The sequence below is a fragment of the Neoarius graeffei genome, chromosome 7 (assembly GCF_027579695.1).
Source record: "Neoarius graeffei isolate fNeoGra1 chromosome 7, fNeoGra1.pri, whole genome shotgun sequence".
Classification (NCBI taxonomy): domain Eukaryota; kingdom Metazoa; phylum Chordata; class Actinopteri; order Siluriformes; family Ariidae; genus Neoarius; species Neoarius graeffei.
Window position 1 is genome coordinate 82738521 of NC_083575.1, and position 24091 is coordinate 82762611.

The window sequence follows — 24091 nt, forward strand, 5'->3', positions numbered from 1 at the left end:
TAATGAATATATTTATTAACTTAATGTAGTTATTAATGTATTTACTTAAAGGTTCTGACTGCAAAGTTGAATTCTGGGTAAAATGTTCTATTTCTGCTGCTGTTAGAGTTTCGAGATGTTTCGCTGCTGCACACCGTGTATCCTGTGTGTAAATGTTTTGCCGAGATAAAAAGTGTCCCGCATTTTATGATTCCGGAAATTGCAGAAGCAAGTGAGCAACAATATCACGTGACCACTGTGGGGCGTTTTTGACCTACTTTTAACCAAAACAAGTCGGCGTGGGCAAACATGGTGGACTCGGCTCTCCCACCAGCAAAAAAAAAAAAAAAGGAAAGCCTGCCTAGTGAGTGCAACTGCAAGAGAGAGCAAGGTTAGATGGCATGTCATTTTTCTGGACAGATAACTAGATCATTGTAGCTAGCGCTTAGCTATCTTAGCCTTAGAATGCATGGACTCGACTCCACAGTAGCAAGCAGGGCCGCTGACAGCTTTGGCTGGGCCCGGGACAAAATGCTCTGAATGGGCCCCCCCCGGGCCAACCCACACACACACCCACCTCTCTTATCCCAGTCTCTACTCACTTCAACCCTTAAATGACAGGTATTCAAAAACCATTCAACCGGTCAACAACCATTTCATTTTAGCATTTCAACATTTTTACAGTTTTAACATTTTAACAAAAAAAAGCCCAAAACCAGCAACCTCACACACATTGTGATCCTGTGAAGTAATCCCCAATTTCACTGAATCTTTCCCCCCTGTACTGTAATGGAATAAGCGGTTACTGTTATTTTGTATCCTTTAACCGAACGCCATTAAATGTATTCCGTTACGCCCCAAGCCTGCATGCGACAGCCCCCGCAATGCCTTCCTAAACTCGTGGATAGTCTACTATAATCACGCGATTGGGGTGCTCTTGAAGGAGCAGCGATGGATGGGGGATTTTGGGCAGGGCTGGGGGTCAACATAGTATACTGTGCGTGCGTACTGTCCAGTGTGAAAAGCAGAGAAGAACACACCGCTCGAGAAACGGCGGGATATGATTGCGGGCTAATGTGAATATTCTTAGCTTCAATCAGATATACGGTATGAAACACAATGTTATTAAGCCGTTGTGGTTATGAAATGATTCAATGCCCTGTGTGTTTGATATGGTGTTCAGTGTGACTTGCTCTCTCCTCGTTTGTAACATGAATTGCATGCCGCGCGTGCCTTGGTTGGGGTTACTTTACGGGGCTGGAAAAAGTTGGCTGTGTCTTACCTGGCTCAGCTGCCCCACTGCCTTTGCTAGTACCTGCTGCATCATCTGAATCTTTTTTAAAATATTTATGCAGTGAGCCCCTGAGTCTCTTGGTTTCTTCCTCTCTTTTTCTCTTTTCTTTTCTGTGCTCCTGACTTGTGCATGTTGGCAAATGGCACGCACGCTGATTGTCGAAGTGCTATGATCGAACGATGTCGGTTTTTTTCCCCTTAATCAAAGAGTCAGACCAAACCATTTTTGCATTAGGGGTGGTAGGGGGTTCTTGACGCCTTTTTCAAAGACAATAAAGGCAAAAGATCTAGAAATCATTTATTGAATGCAAATATAGCACATTTCTCCCCCAAATCAACACATTTTGAAATGAAATAAAATAATTTAATCGCAACTTCATGAGAGCCCAGTTCTGGGCCCTCCCCATTCCTGGGCCCGGGACAACATACCCGTTTGTCCCCCCTGTCGGCGGGCCTGGTAGCAAGTATGGAGTTACACACCGAATGTTTTGATCTTACAGAGAAAGAAATGAGAACACAAAAGCAGTAACAGAGAAAATATCTATTCGTCTTTTGTTTCACAGATCTATTTACGAATGTCAACCACAAATCACATCCCTGCGACTCAAAACTCTCAAAGGTCGACGCAGTCACACAATGTTTTCCGCACGTCGCCATCTTGGTGTGACGCAGTTCCGTAGTTGTGGTAATTAGTTAAAGCTCCTCGTGTTCAGCTGTTTCCTGTTTCCGTAGAACTGTAGTGTTTACCTCAAGAGGGAAGATATTCGGTTCCAAAATGGAGAAAAGCGACCCTCAGGATATCAAAATGATCACATCTGGTCTGCATTATATTGTTCTTGCAAGACATAGGAAAATGCCATGCACAATTGGATAAAAAAAAGAAAATTTCAGATGAGTTTGCAGTCTCATCTCATCTCATTATCTGTAGCCGCTTTATCCTGTTCTACAGGGTCGCAGGCAAGCTGGAGCCTATCCCAGCTGACTACGGGCGAAAGGCGGGGTACACCCTGGACAAGTCACCAGGTCATCACAGGGCTGACACATAGACACAGACAACCATTCACACTCACATTCACACCTACGGTCAATTTAGAGCCACCAGTTAACCTAACCTGCATGTTTTTGGACTGTGGGGGAAACCGGAGCACCCAGAGGAAACCCACGCGGACACGGGGAGAACATGCAAACTCCGCACAGAAAGGCCCTCGCCGGCCACTGGGCTCGAACCCGGACCTTCTTGCTGTGAGGCGACAGCGCTAACCACTACACCACCGTGCCGCCCGAGTTTGCAGTCAGTTCCTTTAATTATTTAACTTGTTTATTAAGTAGATCCATCCAGCCATTCATCTGTTTAATTTATTAATTACTATTGAACTGGATGTGTTGCACTTTATAAGTGTATAGCCACTTGTACTCTGTGTCTGGGGCAAAACATGGATGGTGTAATGTCTCTAAAAAGTGAAGCAACCACAGGTCTAGCACCCCTACTGGCTGGCTGCAGTATAATGTGTATCTCCGCCCATCTCGTATGTTTCAGTGACCGTATGGCCTGTTTTCCATGTCACTTTTCTCATCTCATGGTGTCTTTCCATTTACAGTGTGTAATTACCTCATCCGGGACGGAGTCCACCGGGGGCAAGGTATTATTTTTGGTTGAGTTTCTTTGTTTTTTTGTTAACAATATTACGGGAAAACGGCTGGATCAATCTTCATGAAACTTTCAGGATAGATGGGCATTGGTCTCAAATAGAACCTCCAATATTTTGAGGGTCATCCAGTCAAGGTCAACAAAAAGGTCAAATTCGTTTTTGTTGTGGCTACTGCCTCATATACCCCTTTTCCACCAAATCAGTTCCAGGGCTGGTTCGGGGCCAGTGCTGGTGCTGGTTCACAACTCGTTCAACTTGCAAGCCAGCTGAGAACCAGTTTGCTTTTCCATAGCTCACGGGGCTAAGCGGAGCCACGTCATTACGTCGCTGCATACGTCATTACGTCGCTGTATACGTCAGTTATGTCGCTGTATACGGAAGTTACGGTGCTACATTTGCATAAACCTTGGCGCGAATATCAAAGCAAAAACAACACGGAAGAAGCAGCAGTGGCAACAACAACAATAATAAATTACTTCGCGTTTGTACAGCTGCGGCTTCTCGTCGCTTAAAAATGGCGATCCTTCGCAGTCTTGTTATTGTTGTCGGTCTTAACAACTCCGCCCCCCCGCTGACGTAAGCGGTTCTTTCCTCTGGCCCAACAGAGAGTTGGTGCTAGCCTGGAACCGGTTTTTCTGGCCCCAGAGCCAGTTCTTTGTCACTGGAAACAGAAAACCCGGTTCCAAACTAAGCACTGGCCCCGAACCAGCCCTGGAACTGCTTTGGTGGAAAAGGGGCAATATAGAGGCACTAGCCACTATGTTATTATGCTGTAAGAATGTATGAGTGTAACAGCTGTGCGCTGCGCATACGCATACAGTACATGCATTCCGATTAAAATGGCTGGTGAGCGATTTTTTTTTTTTAAATGACATGGACTTGACTGGGACTTGAACACTGGGGACTCAAGACTGGACCCGGACTTGAGGTTGAGTGACTTGACTACAACACTGATCTGTATATTGTTATTTTCCCCCAGAAATTTGTTTTTAAAATGTTATTCTACAATATTGTAAGAAGGCATGGATACAATTGGGAATGAAGTGATTGACACTGGACAGTTGGTGATGCACTGGACAATGGTATTTGGAGAAAGGGACAGGCCTACCAATTAAATAGATGTACCGGTACCTGACTTTGACTCTTGTCTCTACTGCAGAGACTCTGGCTCAAAATTTGACAACAGGGTGGAGGAATTTTGGCTTCGTTTCTATCAAACAGATGGGAACAGAGCCACACTGTCCATTTTTTTTTACAGTCATTGGTACAGGGTGAGTGAGGATGGATGGGCAGTGACAAGGCAGTTCGGAAAAAACCCTCTTCACAGCACAAATGTCCAAACATACCACAAGCCTTTAGAGCAACTGGTGAATAGTAGCAGTAAAAGTATTTCCAGAGTGTACCGATATGAACTTCAAGACTCAAGATGTATGCAGAAAGGATAACAAAGTAAAGATTTATTTATAAAGAACATCATTCAGTTGGATAAAAACCTTTGTTTATCCAATGAGATGTTTGAGATACTGTTATTGAGACGTAGTGTTGGGTAACAACATCATGACAAGTGCTCCATAATGAGAGATTCATAGCCAAGTTATAACAGCTTCTTCATCAGCTTCCTCACATGAGAAGACACTGAAACCAACATCTTTGTCTCACTTGAAGTTTGCCACCATTTTATTTGACGACACCTCAACAAAATGAGCATTATCACCTCTTCATTAACTACTCCACCAGCTTGATAAGACATATCATAAATATCCAAGAACCTCTGATTGTTCTGACAATCCTGAATGTTTCAGGCTTTCATTACATTATATTATATTTAAGGCATTTAGCAATGTACAACATACCCAGAGCAGCCTGGGAGTTAGGTGCCTTGGTCAAGGGCACTTCAGCCATTCCTGCTGGTCCAGGGAATCAAACCGGCAACCTTTTGGTCCCAAAGTTGCTTTTGTAACCTTTAGGCCATGGCTTCCCCCCTTCCCCTTTCAGAAGTTCTACACACTTGTTTCTTGGAGGAATTTGTGATAAAGCATGAATGATACTTGGAAGCTAAAGAAAGTGCAACATGGAACATGAGATTGTCATCAGCCACATATATTCCTTTTTGACCAAGAGGGAACAGGTTCCATTTTGGTTTGCGCATCAAGTTTTGAACCATTCAGGGGTGGGTTTCCCAAAAGCATTGTACCACAAAGATCATCATTAAATGGTAGAGCGAGCATCACAATGAACACTCTCTCTTAGTTAAGATGCTCTTAGTGTTAAGAAGCTTTTGGGAAACCCACCCAAGAGCATTTCGACCAAAAATAAATTAGTTCAGAAACTGAAAAGTTGGTTCCCAGTGAGAACTGAAATATAGCTGGTTTTTCCAATGCAAACCATGATGACATCAGTGGGTGTGTCATTAGTTTGGAGAGGAAGCAAAGCACAGCAATGGAGAACGCAACGGAAAAGGAGACATCCATCCATTAGCTGTAGCCGCTTATCCTGTACAGGGTCGCAGGCAAGCTGGAGCCTATCCCAGCTGAGTATGGGTGAGAGGCGGGGTACACCCTGGACAAGTCGCCAGATCATCGCAGGGCTGACACACAGAGACAAACAACCATTCACACCTACAGCCAATTTAGAGTCACCAATTAATCTAACCTGCATGTCTTTGGACTGTGGGGGAAACCGGAGCACCCAGAGGAAACTCTCACAGACACGGGGAGAACATGCAAACTCCACACAGAAAGGCCTTCATTGGCCACTGGACTCGAACCCAGGACCTTCTTGCTTTAAGGTGACAATGCTAACCACTATACCAACATGCCGCTCTTGGAAAAGGAGACGTCTCCAGAAAAAAAAATGGACCAAAAACAATTATCTGCAATAACAGAACAAAAGCTCACAGGTAATCAATGTGCACCACAATCTTGCGACTATTGTTTACTCTCATTGTGAATTGTCCAACCAAAGGCCTAAATAGGCAAGCCATAGCCTAGTGGTTAGAGAAGCAGCTTTGGGACCAAGGTGGTCACCGGTTTGACTCCCAGGACCAGCAGGAACAGTTGAAGTGCCCTTGAGCAAGGCATCTAACCCCCCACTGCTTCCCAGGCTGCTCTGGGTGTGTTGTACATTGTGCTGGATAAGAGCGTCTGCTAAATGCCTGTAATGTCTTAATGTCTGATGTGATGTCCTTCATTCATGATGCGTCTTTGATTACAACAGTTCCATTCAAAACTGGTAAAACATGGGCTGGTTCGCTTTGTACCAAGGTTCAAAGAATCCTGAATGGAACCGGTTCAAGAACCCATCCCATGTTGGTCGAACAGGGGTATCAGAGTAGCAAAGGTTCAGAAACAAGACCCAGCTGCTAGGATCAGAGCCCTGTTGGGAAACCCAACAAATGGTAATCATCTCTCACACACAATAACGCACTGCTTTAAGCCTATAAGTTAGGCAGCAGCTGCAGTAACATTCCACAGTGAACGATAATGCAAGGGAAAGCTCTGCCTGTCCACTGACAGCCGCTGGTGAATGTAGAAAATTGCACGTTCCGAGGCTTATGTCTCTTTGAGTAGAACTAAAAAGAAAACACAAGTAACCCACTCATCCTCCTTGAATGGATTATAGAGCTCATAGAGCTATTAAAGACCAAGCAGAGGAAAAAAATAGCCTCCGATAACACATAACACACTGTTTCCTTGTGTTTCATCTCTTAAGGTGTCTTGGTTGATTCTGTAATGAAGAAGTCTTTTAATATACGTAGTGTTGAATTATAAGATATAATTTTGTATCGGAGATGGAAAGGCTTGTCAAGGTTTTTTTTTTCCATCAAGGAAATGAAACAACATGAAAGAACGATAGATTGATCCTTTTTGCTGGATCAAAGAAGCGATGAGATGTTTGAGTGATTCTGAGCCAAAACTTCTAAGCTTAATTAGTACTATTCTTAGACCCTGGTTTATTTGTATGCACCTTCTAACATGAGGAGAGTTTTTGAGGACTGTAAAGCACAAGTCGTGACTTAGACATGCATTGAAGGATGAAAAAGTTCATCAGAACTACAAGAAAGCCCATCACAGGGCAGGGTATTGAATGGAAAACGGGTCATTTGCAAATCAAGCTGTTTTAGAAGATAACAATTTGCGCAGATTAACTTTCAATGAGCAAATAGATCAATTCAAGGATGTTAAGTTCACCTACCCTGGTTTTAGGCCTCCCAAAACATAAGCCCATGTCCATTGGCTACTCAGTCCACAGTCCAGCGTGCCCTTAAACTCTCTCCATATGGTGCACTAAAATGCTAACATGCTGTGCAAGGATAACAGAGCCAATCAATGCTTTATAGCTGCAGTATGCTTAGTGGATGCCCAATTTAGCATTAGCGTTTATCATGAGTTCCCACTGAAGGCACACACACACACGCAGAGCTTAGCTGCAGTCTGAGTAGACCTAAGAGGAGCTCTCTCTCGCTCTCTCTCTCTCACTCTTACTCTCTCTGTCCCGCTCTTTCCTCTGGCAAATCTCATTTAGAGGGGAATAGAGTTTTCTTTGTGCACTCATGAGGGACAGACAGCCCATGTGGTGGAAGAGGGAGGAAAGAGAAAGGAGGGACGAAGGGAGGGAGAAAATCAGAGTGAGGACGGATGGGGGTGTGGGATAATTCTACGAAACCATGTGTGTGTGTATGTGTGCATGTGTACTGGTGTTTCCTAACAGGGCAAAGGGCACGACCAGCTGTTACCAAGAAATATGACGAAGGACAGACTCACCACTCCAGCTGAACTAAGGTGTTGTGTTTGTCTTTACACCACAGTCCTGCTGAATTCATCAATTCTGACTCATGGATTCATTTCCTAGAAGGCACATCACGCATTTATATTTATTGATATATAACGAAAGCATTCGTTCTACCATGTTCTACTGTGACCATGGGAAAGTCTTCAGGAGAGAGGAGTTTGTGGTTTCTTTGTGACGAGCAGCATTTTTTTTTCCTGTCTGATTAACTCAAAGGAAAAAAACATGACAGGCTGGTGAGGGAATGAGCGTTTCTAGCTGTTTTAACATAACTGCCAGGAGGAACTAATTCCCTTCTCAGATCTCATCTCATCTCATCTCATCTCATTATCTCTAGCCGCTTTATCCTGTTCTACAGGGTCGCAGGTAAGCTGGAGCCTATCCCAGCTGACTACGGGCGAAAGGCGGGGTACAACCTGGACAAGTCGCCAGGTCATCACAGGGCTGACACATAGACACAGACAACCATTCGCACTCACATTCACACCTACGGTCAATTTAGAGTCACCAGTTAACCTAACCTGCATGTCTTTGGACTGTGGGGGAGACACGGGGAGAACATGCAAACTCCGCACAGAAAGGCCCTCGCCGGCCACGGGGCTCGAACCCGGACCTTCTTGCTGTGAGGCGACAGTGCTAACCACTACACCACCGTGCCGTCCTAAATGCAACTCGAAATGGATAATAAATAAAGGGAAGTTATCACATTCTTCGGTTGTAAGAAGTATAAATACAGTACGGTACAGTTCAACATTTAAAAACACACTATAAAACAGTAAGCCATCTCATCTCATTATCTCTAGCCGCTTTATCCTGTTCTACAGGGTTGCAGGCAAACTGGAGCCTATCCCAGCTGACTACGGGCGAAAGGCGGGGTACACCCTGGACAAGTCGCCAGGTCATCACAGGGCTGACACATAGACAACCATTCACACCTACGGTCAATTTAGAGTCACCAGTTAACCTAACCTGCATGTCTTTGGACTGTGGGGGAAACCGGAACACCTGGAGGAAACCCATGCGGACACGGGGAGAACATGCAAACTCCACACAGGAAGGCCCTCGCCGGCCACGGGGCTCGAACCCGGACCTTCTTGCTGTGAGGCGACAGCGCTAACCACTACACCACCGTGCTGCCCACAGTAATCCATAATAAATGAAAAAGTCAATATTTAGTGTGAGACGACCCTTTGCTGAAAAAAAAAAATAGTAGTCTGAGGTACAATGAGTGCAGTTAGATAAGGAAAATGTGCTGCAGATTTTACTGAGCATCTTACAGAACCAGACACAGTTCTTCTGGACACTTTGGCTCTCATACTTGCTTCTTTATTTTGCACCAAAACCCAGCAGCCTTCATTATGTTTTCTTGTTTAATCTGAACTCTCTTATAGAATATGCTGCTCAGATACAAACTTTTTTTTTTTCCCCTGTAACATTTAATTTTTTGCTGGAAAAAAACCCCCTGAATGTTTGGAACTCTAAAATGTTTTTGTACTGACTTGATAATGTAGACGTCAGAAAATAGAAATTGATAGCAAAGTTTATATGAAAAAAATAGGTTGCCAAAGACTTTTGCACAGTACAGTGTGTATATAAATCAATTATTTCACGAAATCAAGTCGTACATGAGCTGATAGCCGATGAATCACGTAGCGCCGAGTTGTCTATAAGCCATGTACGATGAGACTGAATGGAATAACTGTTGGTGTAGTGGTTAGCATGGTCGCCTCACAGCAAGAAGGTTCCGGGTTCGAACCCAGTGGCTGACGAGGGTTTTTCAGTGTGGAGTTTGCATGTTCTCCCCGTGTCTGCTCGGGTTTCTTCCGAGTGTTCCGGTTTCCCCCACAGTCCAAAGACATGCAGTTAGGTTGACGTGAGGCGGCCTTGGGCTGAGGTGTCCTTGAGCAAGGTACCGAACCCTTGACTGACTGGTGCTCTGGTATGGTGTGTGTTCACTGCTTCAGATGGGTTAAATGCAGAGGATGAATTTCACTGCGCTTGAAGTGTGCATGTGACAAATAAAGGTTTCTTCTTCTTTATTCTATCCATATTCACTGGATTTTGAGAAACAGAGCATTTTTATTTGTTGCAAATTCAATAAATAAAAACTTTATATAAAACGTCCGACAAAATCCTTTCCGCTTAGGCGGACTTCTTAAAAAACTATCGATGGCTGCACGAGTTGACTTTAGTGTTGTTGGTTTTTTTTGTAGAAAGTGCCATCGTGCTGTCATGCCGAGGTATAGAATAGCTTTAGACATTTATTTAATTTTTCCTTGAACATTTCAGTTCTATAAGTTTCAAACTTCTTTGAGCTTTTGAACCAGTCTAAAAAATGAAAAAAAAAAAAAAATCAACAAATTTTAATGCTTAAAGATGAAGAATGTAAACAAATCAGCGAAATGACAGGAGCAATTTGTGAAAAATGCTACAATTATAATCCTGGGGGGGGGGAATGTTCTTACCATCAAATACTTTTCCAAATTTTGTTGCTTTTTTGTATTTCTAGGGGTTTTGTTTTCGAGTTTTTATTTCATCCTCGGTTGGTTCAGCAACACACGCCGCCATTTTGCTTCTCTCTATTCACGGTATTGCTGGGTTTCACGTGACGTCACATCCGCCTCATTAGTTATTCAAAACTCTAGCTGGTGGTCTACCAAAGCTCAGTTGACAAAGCGTTTGTACGGAGAAGGTGCATTGCTCGCATGAAAAATGCCGTACGCTTGAGTTGTTTTAAGTTGTTCGAATCGATCAAACCGTGAAACTGATAAAAGTTTCTTCAGGGTTCCCCGTGAACTAATAAAAAAGGGTGAACGAACACAGGATTTCACAAAAAGACGTCGAGAAAGGTGGCTTTCGAACCTCTCGCTGAAATCGAAGGGAGTCGAGTCGAAGCACGCTCGAGTTTGCAGTGATCACTTGGTGAAAGGTTTGTATTTCCCTCTCAGCTACAGCCTTAGTGTTTTCCAAGTACTTTTCTTGCTATGTGTCATTTTATGGTACTTTTTTTTTCTTTTTTAGTCACAAAGCGCTAAAGCCCCCAGCTGTTTCTTTGTTTACTCCTCACAAAGTCCATATGCATGAAGGTCGCAACAAAATTCTTCCCCAGCCGTACAGTTACACTGCGCCGTGATCACTTCTTCTCCATCTTGTTTAACTAAGATCCAGGTCTTTAAAGGGGTTTCTGATGATCTTTGTTAATGATTTACCTGAGAGATAAGAGCCAACACAAGTGAGAATCAAGTGAACTGTTGTTTGCTTACACTTCAACTTGCAGCGCTTCGTTGTAAAGACGCAAGCAAAAAGCTTTAAAAAAAAAAAAGCATACTTACACGGGCAAAAACAATACAGGATTCATGTGGCGGCGACTTGATCCCGAGGTCCTTTACCCAAACACATTAAAAAAAGTTGTAAGCCTCCGTACTCTTCCACGCTTTCATCTGTTTTGCGGTGTAGAAGGACGTCTGCAACACCAGATAGTTCGAGATGTCGGGGAACTTGACTGAAGGGTAGTTTTCGAGATCGTATGACAAATCCTTCTTTCCCAGACTGTAGGGGTCAATTCCATTGCACACAGCAATCTTCTGAATATATCTAAAGCGAGCAGTGGCTTCTAGATTATGAGCGTACTCTGATAAAATTATCGCTAGTTGTTTGCACTACGGCAGCCGTTTAGACCACCAGCTATTTCACTTCCAGTAAAACCGCTAAGAAAAGTCACATGACTGAAACCCAGCGATATAAGCTAATAGACTAGTAGTAGAGTAGCCAGTCAGAGCACACGATTGCTTACCGTATATTTAGTGAATGTGGATAGAATAAAACAGCATATTCTGAAGTGTTTTGTTGTTTATCTGGGATATTCATAAAATGCACAGTTTGTTATCCCTGCTCTACTCTGTATATTCGTGGAAAAGAACCACATCTAACTTTATTTATTTATTTATTTATTTATTTATGGTCATCCATTCTCAGTGCAGCAACGACAAAATGTCCTTGACAGAAAGTCACCGTCATTCGATAAAAATTTCACCTATGAGCTGCGGTGTTCTGCACTCACAATGATAAAGGACAGAGCCCTCAAAATGATTTAATTTAAAAAAAAAAACCTTATTCAAGTCTTAAAAGCGTCTTTATTTTTGATACATGTTTAACCCTGAAGTGACTGCTGTATGTAAGCAGGAGAGCTGTACTATTGACGGCTTTGCTCTGCAGTTTATTCTGCTGTTTTGTCAGCGTTTCCGCATAGTCCTCATTCTGAAAAGGCCGTTCCTCATCTCATTATCTCATTATCCGCTTTATCCTTCTACAGGGTCGCAGGCAAGCTGGAGCCTATCCCAGCTGACTACGGGCGAAAGGCGGGGTACACCCTGGACAAGTCGCCAGGTCATCACAGGGCTGACACATAGACACAGACAACCATTCACACTCACATTCACACCTACGGTCAATTTAGAGTCACCAGTTAACCTAACCTGCATGTCTTTGGACTGTGGGGGAAACCGGAGCACCCGGAGGAAACCCACGCGGACACGGGGAGAACATGCAAACTCCGCACAGAAAGGCCCTCGCCGGCCACGGGGCTCGAACCCGGACCTTCTTGCTGTGAGGCGACAGCGCTAACCACTACACCACTGTGCCACCCTGTTCCTCATCTGTGCACACTAATTACTCTGCGTATTAAAAAAAAAGTTCTAGTGACAGCCAGAGCATGTCTAGATCGCATTGCTGATGTATGTAGTGCAGCAGGTGGTAGGATTTATGTAGCTTGTGCTGTAGTTTCAGCATTGAGGTGCGTCACGCCACCGTGAATCACACTGTGTTAAAACCTAAGAGAACATGAGGAATGAAACAGGGCCTGAAAGAAATCTTTGATTCTTTCTCACACACACACACACACACACAATAACATGCACATATGCATAAGGATAAACTTGATTTTTTTTCTTTTTCAGTCTGTTTTTTAAATGCCTGGGATGTAATTAAAATCCCTGACTTTTCAGAATATGGTAATTAAAAACTCAGTTCAGAGTGAGAGAGAAAAATGTGTGTTTATGTGTGTGGTCTTACCTCCACCATCTCAGTGCAGGCATAGGTGATGATTCCCTGCTCGTGAGCATCCAGCACGGCCACCTGCACCAGCGCATTAGGCTTCCTGTCCTTGAACTCGGCGTGCAGTTCTCTACATGCTGACAGGCAGAGAGGGAGAAAGCGAGAGAGGGAAAGAGCAAAGGTTGGCCAACAGAGTAATAGCTTTATGAACACAGGACACAGACAGGAAGAAAGGAAAGAGTTGGAAAGGGAACAGGAGGACGCGAGACACCGAGATGAGGTGAGAGTGTCTCGGAGCTACTATCACACCATTATGCTTCAGGGTGTGGAATCAGTTATAGCATGGTTTCCCAGAGAAACAGGAAGGCACATGACCAACACTCCTGAACCCCTTTGAGTTGTGCTTCCCTCTCTCTCTCTCTCTCTCTCTAGCACAGTGAACGTTTCACTGAAGTAACCCCTCCCTTCGCTTCCTTCAGCAGGAAAGGCCAGTCTTCCCCATGCTACACTTAAAGAGGACACAATTTCCCTGTCCCTCCTCTTGTTCTTTTCCTCTCCTCTCATAGAGCTTATGATTTTAATTAGGATTCTTTAATTACTGCCCACTCAAACTGTCCATTGCCATTCATAATAAAATGACACTCAGGTGCAGCAACCTGACTGTATTTATCACCGCAGTCATTAAACTAGTAAGTTACTTGTAGCGTCCAGGAATGAGATATATTGCTTCGAAAGGTCTATTGAAATGCAAAAGAATTAGTTTTATTCTAGCCACATTCACTGGATATGAGCAATCGCACACTCTGATTGGCTACTCTACTACTAGGATATCAACTCATATATTGAGAGTAGAGAAAAACAAAATGGCGGTGTGCATCAAGTCAGATATCACTTTGTTATCAAGCATTTAAAAGAAACAGAAATAGCTAAAATAATATAGAGTCGTGTACTCCCCCCAAATATCGCCTGTTCCACACTCCAGCCCAGTCGGTGGCAGTAATGCACCTTTAAGTTGGTTTGCCAACTGGCGAAAAAAAAAAACCTCAAGAAGAAGAAAATGTGTTGCTGAACCAGCTGAAGACGAATTAAAAACTCTTCTCGAAAACAAAACCACAAAAAATAGCAACAAAATATAGAATAAAAATATTTGATGGTAAGAACATACCTTTTTTTATTTTTGAAGAATTATTATTATGGCATTTTTCACAAATTACTACTGTCATTCCGCTGGTTTGTTTACGTTCTAAGCAGAAATGATTTTGTCGGACGTTTTGTATATATTTATAAAATTTGCCAAAAATAAAAATGTTCCGTTTCTCAAAATGCAGTGAACATGGCTATAATAAAACAGTTATTCCACTCAATCTTGTCGTACATGGCTTATTGCCGATGAGGTGTGTAGCGCCACGCTGGCTATCAGCTCATGTATGACTCGATTTTGTGGAATACCTGTTAAATATAATACTGTAATGCACTAATCATTGTGAATATTGGTTGTTTTCTGCTTAGCACTTTAGGCAGATTAGCAAATCAGCTAACTGTACTAGCTACATGCACTCAGAGATACCAGTGATCTCTGCTACTTCCTTCCAAGCTTGATTTTCTTCATAAATGTCAATATATGCACATTTAATAACCGGTTGTACATGACAGGATAAGATCAAACTATGGTTATACTGGTTTTTTCTCCATTGTTGCAAGTAAATGGGAACTAAAGTTAAGTGAGAGGGGAACTAAAAAAAGTGTTTTACCACATGTGCACATGTATGTGAATGGTGCAAGGAGTCTCATCTCATCTCATTATCTCTAGCCACTTTATCCTGTTCTACAGGGTCGCAGGCAAGCTGGAGCCTATCCCAGCTGACTACGGGCGAAAGGCGGGGTACACCCTGGACAAGTCGCCAGGTCATCACAGGGCTGACACATAGACACAGACAACCATTCACACTCACATTCACACCTACGGTCAATTTGCGCTACGTTTACATTAGACAGTATCTGTCTCGTTTTCTTCGCGGATGCACTGTCTGTTTACATTAAACCGCCTGGAAACGCCGGGAAACGGGAATCCGCCAGCGTCCACGTATTCAATCCAGATCGTGTCAGCTCCGGTGCTGTGTAAACATTCAGAATACGCGGATACGCTGTGCTGAGCTCTAGCTGGCGTCTCATTGGACAACGTCACTGTGACATCCACCTTCCTGATTCGCTGGCGTTGGTCATGTGATGCGACTGCTGAAAAACGGCGCGGACTTCCGCCTTATATCACCTTTCATTAAAGAGTATAAAAGTATGAAAATACTGCAAATACTGCCCATTGTGTAGTTATGATTGTCTTTAGGCTTGCCATCCTTCCACTTGCAAGTGGTAAGTGATATGCGCTGGGATCACACACACAGCGGCTCAGTCCCGAATCACAGCTTGTTCACTTCACTCGCGTGCTCTGTGAGCTGCGCAGGGCCGGAGTGCGCACCCTCCAGAGGGCACTCGCTGTTCAGGGCGGAGTGATTTGGAGCGCAGGATGCCTGCGGAGCCGAGCGTATCCGTGTATTGGTATTGCTGCGTGCACGCAAATCGTGTATTGGTGTTGCTGTGTGCACACTAATCGTTTTAAAAACGTTAATCTGATGATCCGCTCTAATGTAAATATGGGCTTAGAGTCACCAGTTAACCTAACCGGCATGTCTTTGGACTGTGGGGGAAACTGGAGCACCCGGAGGAAACCCACGCGGACACGGGGAGAACATGCAAACCCCACACAGAAAGGCCCTCGCCGGCCACGGGGCTCGAACCCGGACCTTCTTGCTGTGAGGCGACAGCGCTAACCACTACACCACCGTGCCGCCCGGTGCAAGGAGTCATTTGAGCCAATTGCTTCAGTTTTGCCTTGGAGAAAGCAGGGAGACTTGGGAAAGGGAGATTTGGGACAGTTTGTATTCCCATAAATTCATTTCAACCAATCAGGTTTTAGAGTCCATCAGAAGTTAGATGTTGCCCCTAAGAGTAACCGACTTCCTTTAGAGCTGTGAAGCTGGACACTGCAACAAGATGTGTGCAGTTAAATATTTTTATCGACCAAAACTAGTCTTTTCTACTTTGCCTCCACCTCCATTCTATGGTGTAATGTACGCTGGTGAATTCGGGATTTGTTAGGAATTTAAAGTATGTAGCTGAGAGTTATCATATATAGTATTATTTATTAAACTTCAATTCTGGGTGGGGGACATGTAAGGAATTTTTATTTTTCAAAATGTTCTAATGGGGAGAGTTGGGACAGTTCATCATGCTTGTTTTTTTGTGGTTTACAAATATAAAATAGTTTAAAATGTTTGTTAAAAATGTGGGCGTGTCTTAGCCTAGTAAACTAGACCCACCCGCCTAGCAGCCAAAAATATTTTTGCCTATGAGTGGGTCTAGCCTCGCACCATATCAACAAAACACCCCGGGCATCAAATCGTGCCCGCCAATCACAACGCAAGGTTTTTGTTTGGATTCTTTGGGCGGGCTTTTGCAGGAGTGACGACAAAGCTGCGCGACGCTGGAGAAAGCACAACAGGAAAGATGGCTACGGCTATTGAACAGCGCTAGTTTGACTCCGCTTTGGAATCAGTTTTAGAAGAATTAGACTTGGAGTTTTCGTTGAAACATGAGCAGGAAGAGGCTCTCGGCTCATTCCTTTTCAAGAAGGACGTTTTCGCTGTTTTGCCGACCGGCTATGGCAAAAGTCTGATCTACCAGCTGGCTCCGCTCGTAGCCAAAAGGATGGGGCTAGTTTGTGCAGTACGAAGAATTAATAAACAGCTTTGAAACATTACTTTTTGATTGTTTCTTAATTTCCCGTTAATTTAAATTTAAGGGAAATTATTTCACCAAACACCACTAAATAAAAATAAAAACTCTCAAACAGTTTAAGCAAACCCTTGAAAAACACTTGAAAAAAATAAGAGTGTATGTTAAGTATGTGGTACAGACTCCAAACTTGTGGTCATTATCTCCAAACTTCTTAATATCTAGAACCTGTTTATTAATTAATACGCATTTTGAAAAATTATTTATTTCAAGGCCTCCCCCACTGCTTTCTGTCGCTCTGACTACGTCACAGTCACTGTTGCGCTGATTGGTCAGAGCGTTGGCCTATACGCACAGAGACAGTTTGAAAGACAGCGGGTTGTTCCTCCCACACCCTTCGGAAATGTCTACGAGCGAGGCCAGACTAAACATTCACATTTAGTCTGGCTTGCCAGGCTAGGCGTGTCTGTGCATGAGGATGAAACTTGTTTCATTCCTTCATGAGAATGGAACCGTTTTGTCTCATCAGGTTTTGGGTAAACTGATATTTTTCTATCTCTGTGCCACCACTGTGTGTTCATACAGTTAAAAATTAAACTTGTAGGATAAAGCTAGGTATTTTATTTTTGTTGCATGTTTCCCCACTATTTCCAAAGTTTCCCAACATAATGTCCCATGTCTCTGCTCAATGTCTCATCTCTCCTCTCAGTGGCTCATGTCTACCCCCAGTGTCTCCCGTCAATGTATTATGTCTCCCCACTTCTCATGTCTCCCCTCAATGGCTCATGTCTCCCCACATATCTCATATTTCCCCTCAATGGCTCACATCATTTTCTTATGTCTCCCCTCAGTGTCCTATGCCTCCCCTCATTTCAAATCTCCCCACGTATCTCATATCTCCCCTCAATGGCTCATATTTCCCTTCAATGGCTCATGTCTCCCCACATGTCTCCCCTCAATTTCTTGTCTCCCCATGTCTCAAATCTCCCCACATCTCGTATCTTTCCTCAATGGCTCATATTTCCCTTCAATGGCTCATGTCTCCCCTCAGTGTCCCATGTCTCCCCACATCTCAAATCTCCCCTCAATGGCTCCCCTCAGTGTCCCATGTCTTCCCACATGTCTCCCCTCGATGTCTGTCTCCTATGTATCAAATCTCCCCACATCTCATATCTCTCCTCAATGGCTCATATTTCCCCTCAACCTCTCGTCTCCCTTCAGTATCTCATGTCTCCCCATATGTCTCCCCTCAATGTCTTATGGCTCCCCATGTCTCATATCTCCCCTCAACATATTGTCTCCCCTCAGTATCTCATGTCTCCCCTCAACGGTTCATGTCTCCCTGCAAAAAATAATGGCAGAAAAAGTGAAGCCTGAAGGTCAGTATATGCGACAAGCTGAAAAAACTAATGCTGTGGTAAGAGGATGGAGTAAATGCTCTCTAATGCAATATGAACATGACGCTACCTGCAAAGAATTTCACACAGTCTATAAAAACTGAAATCTTTACTCAAGTCTCCCCGCTCTCCCCACTGTATAGAAAATCTCAATTCATACGTGTTGCTTTGTTGCTTGTCCTTGAACTCATGGCTCTGTGACACAGAACATACACAGGACATGAATGGTCACCTATTGCTTGGTCACTCATTAATGTGAACATAGTTAACAAGTTAGCCAACACGATCTCTGCAGGAAGACAGCCAAGGCCGTGGTTAAGTGCATTGAAGTTTTTGTAAAGTTGAAATGTCAAAGAATTGTATAGGCTTATAGAAAAATGCAACTTTAAGCCCAATTGTTCTCCCTGTTGTGGAATTCAGCAGAGTGACTCGCAGAGCCGACTACAAGCTTTCCAGCTGTCCCATGCATTCATTATAAATCCAAATGAAATATATATGAGCAAGCAGGTTTTGGATGCACATCTATTGCAGATGAGCATCATTTCAACATCACTTAACCTCCTAGGGCTTAGCGGTCACATGCGTGGACAGCACTTTTTAGAAATTCGGAACAAGAATCCACATATGTGGACATACTTTTTCTCTAAAAGTACATCTTATCAAAAGATGATGCTTAGTTTTTATTCTAATCAGGTTCTAATAAGCCCAAATAGCAAAGAGAAATTAAAAAAATGCATGTAAAAAAAACAGCTTGGGCCTTAGGAGGTTAAGTATATGCAAAATAAATAAATTAATTAATTTAAAAAATAATAAAAACACAGTCTTATGAAATGTCCATTTCACAAGCCTTCTATTAAATTGAGATCAAAGTGCAGATGTTATCTAAAGAGAAAGGAAATATTATCATAAATCATATTTTCTGTTGGGGGGCGGCACGGTGGTGTAGTGGTTAGCGCTGTCGCCTCACAGCAAGAAGGTCCGGGTTCGAGCCCCGTGGCCGGCGAGGGCCTTTCTGTACGGAGTTTGCATGTTCTCCCCGTGTCCGCGTGGGTTTCCTCCGGGTGCTCCGGTTTCCCCCACAGTCCAAAGACATGCAGGTTAGGTTAACTGGTGACTCTAAATTGACCGTAGGTGTGAATGTGAGTGTGAATGGTTGTCTGTGTCTATGTGTCGGCCCTGTGATGACCTGGCGACTTGTCCAGGGTGAACCCCGCCTTTCGCCCGTAGTCAGCTGGGATAGGCTCCAGCTTGCCTGCGACCCTGTAGAACAGGATAAAGCGGCTACAGATAATGAGATGAGATATTTTCTGTTGGGCGACTTCTGTCTCGAGAGTCAACGGCAAATGTGCCGGGTTAGGGCACACAGCACCTGCTGTGGCTGAAAAGTCTTATCTGTGAACTGCATGTTTTGCCGCGATTTACACAGGTGAAACCATGCTGAGGGCGGCACGGTGGTGTAGTGGTTAGTGCTGTCGCCTCACAGCAAGAAGGTCTGGGTTCAAGCCCCGTGGCCAGCAAGGGCCTTTCTGTACGGAGTTTGCATGTTCTCCCCGTGTCCGCGTGGGTTTCCTCCGGGTGCTCCGGTTTCCCCCACAGTCCAAAGACATGTAGTTCGGTTAACTGGTGACTCTAAATTGACCGTAGGTGTGAATGTGAGTGTGAATGGTTGTCTCTGTCTATGTGTCAGCCCTGTGATGACCTGGCGACTTGTCCAGGGTGTACCCCGCCCTTCGCCCGTAGTCAGCTGGGATAGGCTCCAGCTTGCCTGCGACCCTGTAGGACAGGATAAAGCGGCTAGAGATAATGAGATGAGATGAGAAACCATGCTGAGGTAATACACTCTGTGCACGCTGTCAGCTTCGTTCTCTTAGCCGCATACAGTTCTTCTCTTTTACTCTCACTATTCTTGACACAGTTTCTCACTGTCTGCTTCCATTGTATGCGGTCTGCAGCTAGGGTCTCCCAGTCAATGTTACCTGCAGACAGGTCTTTCTTGCAGAATTCGCTGTATCTCAGCTTTGGTCTACCATGAGGCCTGGTTCCTCTTACAAGCTAGCCACAAAGCAAGTCTTTCAGGATTCTACCATCCTGCATACGTCTGACGTGCCCAAGCCAGCAGAGCCTTCTGTATTGCAACATGGTATACATGCTTGTCATGCCGGCTGCATCCAGGACAGCTTTGTTGGACACATGGTCCTTCCATGTCAGTCCGAGAATCCTTCGAAGGCAGCGTTGATGGAAGGTGTTCAGCCTCTGTTCTTGGTGAGAATATAGTGCCCATGCTCCACTGCCATAAAGCAGTGTGCTTAGTACACAAGATTGATATACAGTCATGTGAAAAAGAAAGTACACCCTCTTTCAAGTCTAGGTTTTAAGTGTCGGGACATCATAAAAAAAAATAATCTGGTCCTTAACAGGTCTTAAAATTAGGCAAATACAACCTCAGATGGATGTTAACACATGACACATTCACCCTGTCATTATTTATTTAACACAAAGTAAGCCAAAAATGCAGTAGCAGTGTGTGAAAAATTAAGTACACCCTTACTGCTTCCATAGGAATTATGAAGGCAGTTAGCAGCCAGGTCTTGCTGATCATATTAATTTGATTAATTGATCATCATCAGTAAGTATGGCCACCTCTTAAAAAGCAGAAGTTTTGGCAGTTTGCTGGTCTGGAGCGCTCAGGTGTACGTATGTTAACACAATGCCAAGGAGGTAAGACATCAGCAATGATCTTAGGCCCTGTCCACATGGCAACGGATTCAGGTGAATCCGATACAATTGTTTATCGTTTCGGCCTGGCGTCCACACGGCACCGGCGTTTTGGGTGCCCCAAAACGCAATCTTTTGAGAACGGGTTCCAGAGTGGAAAGATCTGGCAACGTTGCCGGTGCGAAGTCGTCTGGATGAGTAGTACGGATTTGTTTACGATGACGTCACAACCACATGACTGTGAGTGTTTCACGCCGGGTAGAAGTGTAACGGACTCGATGCGAGTTGTCAACAAATCCTATAACTTGGTTCATGAAATGCGCTTACAAAATATTTTCACTGTGAATATTTATTGTGTAATGGTGCAAAGTGTGAGAGAGAGAGAGAGAGAGAGAGAGAGAATAGCCCTTAGGGCAGAGTCAATCCTGCCAGCAAAAATAGGGAAAAAAAGGAGCGATCTCACCTCTTTAGATGTTGGTTTAAGTCCTACAATACATTCCTCAAAAAGGGCGTAGAAGAACAAATTAATCCATCAAAGTGTAGCATTCAATTTATTCCGGACCATTAAAGACGCCGCCTTCCGCGTAGAATCATACGTCATCCTCGCCGCCATATTGGATAGGTCAAAGCGGAGACTAAAGATGCCTCATTCATGTGCTGCGTTTAACTGTACCAACAGGTTTACCGTCCAAACGAGATCACATGGGATTACCTTTCACAGGTGAGACTGGAAAAATACTTTTCATTGTATTTGGTCATTATAATGTAATTTTACGAACAGATTTTTCTGACTTTGTGGCTAATATGAAGTCTCGCGCATAATAGTTTATGCGCATGCGTCCTTACTACTTCTATTGTTCTGGTGTCTCCGAAGGGACCGTCTTACAGCGCCCCTAGAGGTGTGGCATGTGTATTGCATCGTTTTCAGCAAGCGTTGCGTTGCCATATGGACCTGATATTTTACTGATCGTTGCCCATGTAGACGCGATATTTTTTTAAATAACATCTCGTTGCCGTTGTCGTGTGGATGTAGCCTTAGAGAAACAACTGTTGCTGCACATCAGTCTGGGAAGGGTTATAAGGCCATTTCCAAGCAATTTGAAATCCATCATTCTACTGTGAGAAAGATTATTCAGATGTGGAAAACATTCAAGACAGTTGCCAATCTTCCCAGGAGTGGACGTCCCAGCAAATCTACTCCAAGGTCAGACCATGCAATGCTCAGAGATCTTTCACCCGTAGAAAACATTTGGCGCATCATAAAACGGAAGATACGACAAAAAAGACCTAAGACAGTTGAGCAACTAGAATCCTACATTAGACAAGAATGGGTTAACATTCCTATCCCTAAACTTGAGCAACTTGTCTCCTCAGTCTCCAGACGTTTACAGACTGTTGTAAAGAGAAAAGGGGATGTCTCACAGTGGTAAACATGGCCTTGCCCCAACTTTTTTGAGATGTATTGTTGTCATAAAATTTAAAATCACCTAATTTTTCTCTTTAAATGATACATTTTCTCAGTTTAAACATTTGATATGTCATCTATGTTCTATTCTGAATAAAATATGGAATTTTGAAACTTCCACATCATTGCATTCCATTTTTATTTACAATTTGTACTTTGTCCCAAGGGCGCCACAGTGGTGTAGCGGTTAGCGCTGTCGCCTCACAGCAAGAAGGTCCGGGTTCGAGCCCCGTGGCCGGCGAGGGCCTTTCTGTGCGGAGTTTGCATGTTCTCCCTGTGTCCGCGTGGGTTTCCTCCGGGTGCTCCGGTTTCCCCCACAGTCCAAAGACATGCAGGTTAGGTTAACTGGTGACTCTAAATTGACTGTAGGTGTGAATGTGAGTGTGAATGGTTGTCTGTGTCTATGTGTCAGCCCTGTGATGACCTGGCGACTTGTCCAGGGTGTACCCCGCCTTTCGCCCGTAGTCAGCTGGGATAGGCTCCAGCTTGCCTGCAACCCTGTAGAACAGGATAAAGCGGCTAGAGATAATGAGATGAGATGAGATAAATAAAGTCACAATAAGACACGGGGGAGGGGGGACAGCTTATTAAAAAAAAGATGCTCAAAAGCTCAATAGTGAGAAGATTATAATGCACTGTTTGTAAGATTATGTTTAAAAAAAAATCTTGTTCAAAGGCAGGATTTTTATTCTACATTTACTCACCGGCAGATGCTTTTATTCTGAGTGACTTACAATTGAGGCCCAATTGTAAGAATCCATTAACAAGTGGAGCACATCCTCCCAACACTGTCATCAGTGCCTTTCCGTCATGTTATTTTTAAATCTTTACATGGTTTAGTAGCTGGACTGGTAACTGTCTCTAAATTGCAAAGAAAGTGGAGAAGTAAGGACTTTTCTCCCCCCATTTTTTAAAGAATATTATGCTCCATCGACTAGTTTTCAGATACAGTACTGTGCTACTGTGTGTCTTAGGCACTTTATTTATTTATTTATTTATTTATTTTATTTTTTGAGTACAAATTTTGTTATAGACTTTTATTTTATGACTTCTACATTATGGAACCAGTACAAAAACACTTCAGATTTCCAAATATAAGTTTTCCAGCAACACAAAATTAAATGTTACAGAAAAAAATGTTTGTATGTCAGTAAAGAAAGCAGCATATTCCATAAGAGACCACTTTTCAGATTAAAAAAGAAGACATAACTTGATAGAGACTGTGACTAAAGTCACAGTAATTTGCACTTGCTGTTACAAACCAGGATGCCTGGTCACGTACCCTATAGATCCGGAAGAGATAGAGAATGACGCTTAGTGATGAAAAGTTGCACCCTTCCACCCTGAACATAATAATAATAATAATAATAATAATAATAAATCATGAAAACTGACAGAGTTATAGTGACTGAAAAAATCCCGTTTTTCATGGATCATTCTGGATCAGTGATCCAGATCAGCAGCAAGTCATAGCAACGTAATTCAGCCCAGAGGTATTCTTCACGTGAAATTTGGTGATGATTGGTTGAAAAATGAGGGGGAAATAGCATCCTTAAAAAATAAATAGAGGCGGTACAGTGGTGTAGTGCTGTCACCTCACAGCAAGAAGGTCCGGGTTCGAGCCCCGTGGCCGGCGAGGGCCTTTCTGTGTGGAGTTTGCATGTTCTCCCCGTGTCCGCGTGGGTTTCCTCTGGGTGCTCCAGTTTCCCCCACAGTCCAAAGACATGCAGGTTAGGTTAACTGGTGACTCTAAATTGACCGTAGGTGTGAATGTGAGTGTGAATGGTTGTCTGTGTCTATGTGCAGCCCTGTGATGACCTGGCGACTTGTCCAGGGTGTACCCCGCCTTTCGCCCGTAGTCAGCTGGGATAGGCTCCAGCTTGCCTGCGACCCTGTAGAACAGGATAAAGCGGCTAGAGATAATGAGATGAGATGAGATGAGATGGGAAAAAATAAATAAAATG

The 24091-nt window shown here is 43.7% G+C and overlaps 1 protein-coding gene across 3 annotated transcripts in view; it reads right to left on the reverse strand.

The window, feature by feature from the left end:
• inpp4b (inositol polyphosphate-4-phosphatase type II B) overlaps positions 1 to 7197 on the reverse strand; it is a 538055-nt gene extending 530858 nt beyond the window's left edge. For all 3 annotated transcript variants that reach the window (XM_060926513.1, XM_060926515.1, XM_060926511.1), the window contains exon 1: positions 7116 to 7197. In XM_060926513.1, coding sequence (XP_060782496.1) covers positions 7116 to 7154 — 39 coding nt within the window. In that variant the 5' untranslated portion in view covers positions 7155 to 7197. The remainder of the gene's footprint in view (positions 1 to 7115) is intronic.
• Positions 7198 to 24091: the final 16894 nt, after the last annotated feature.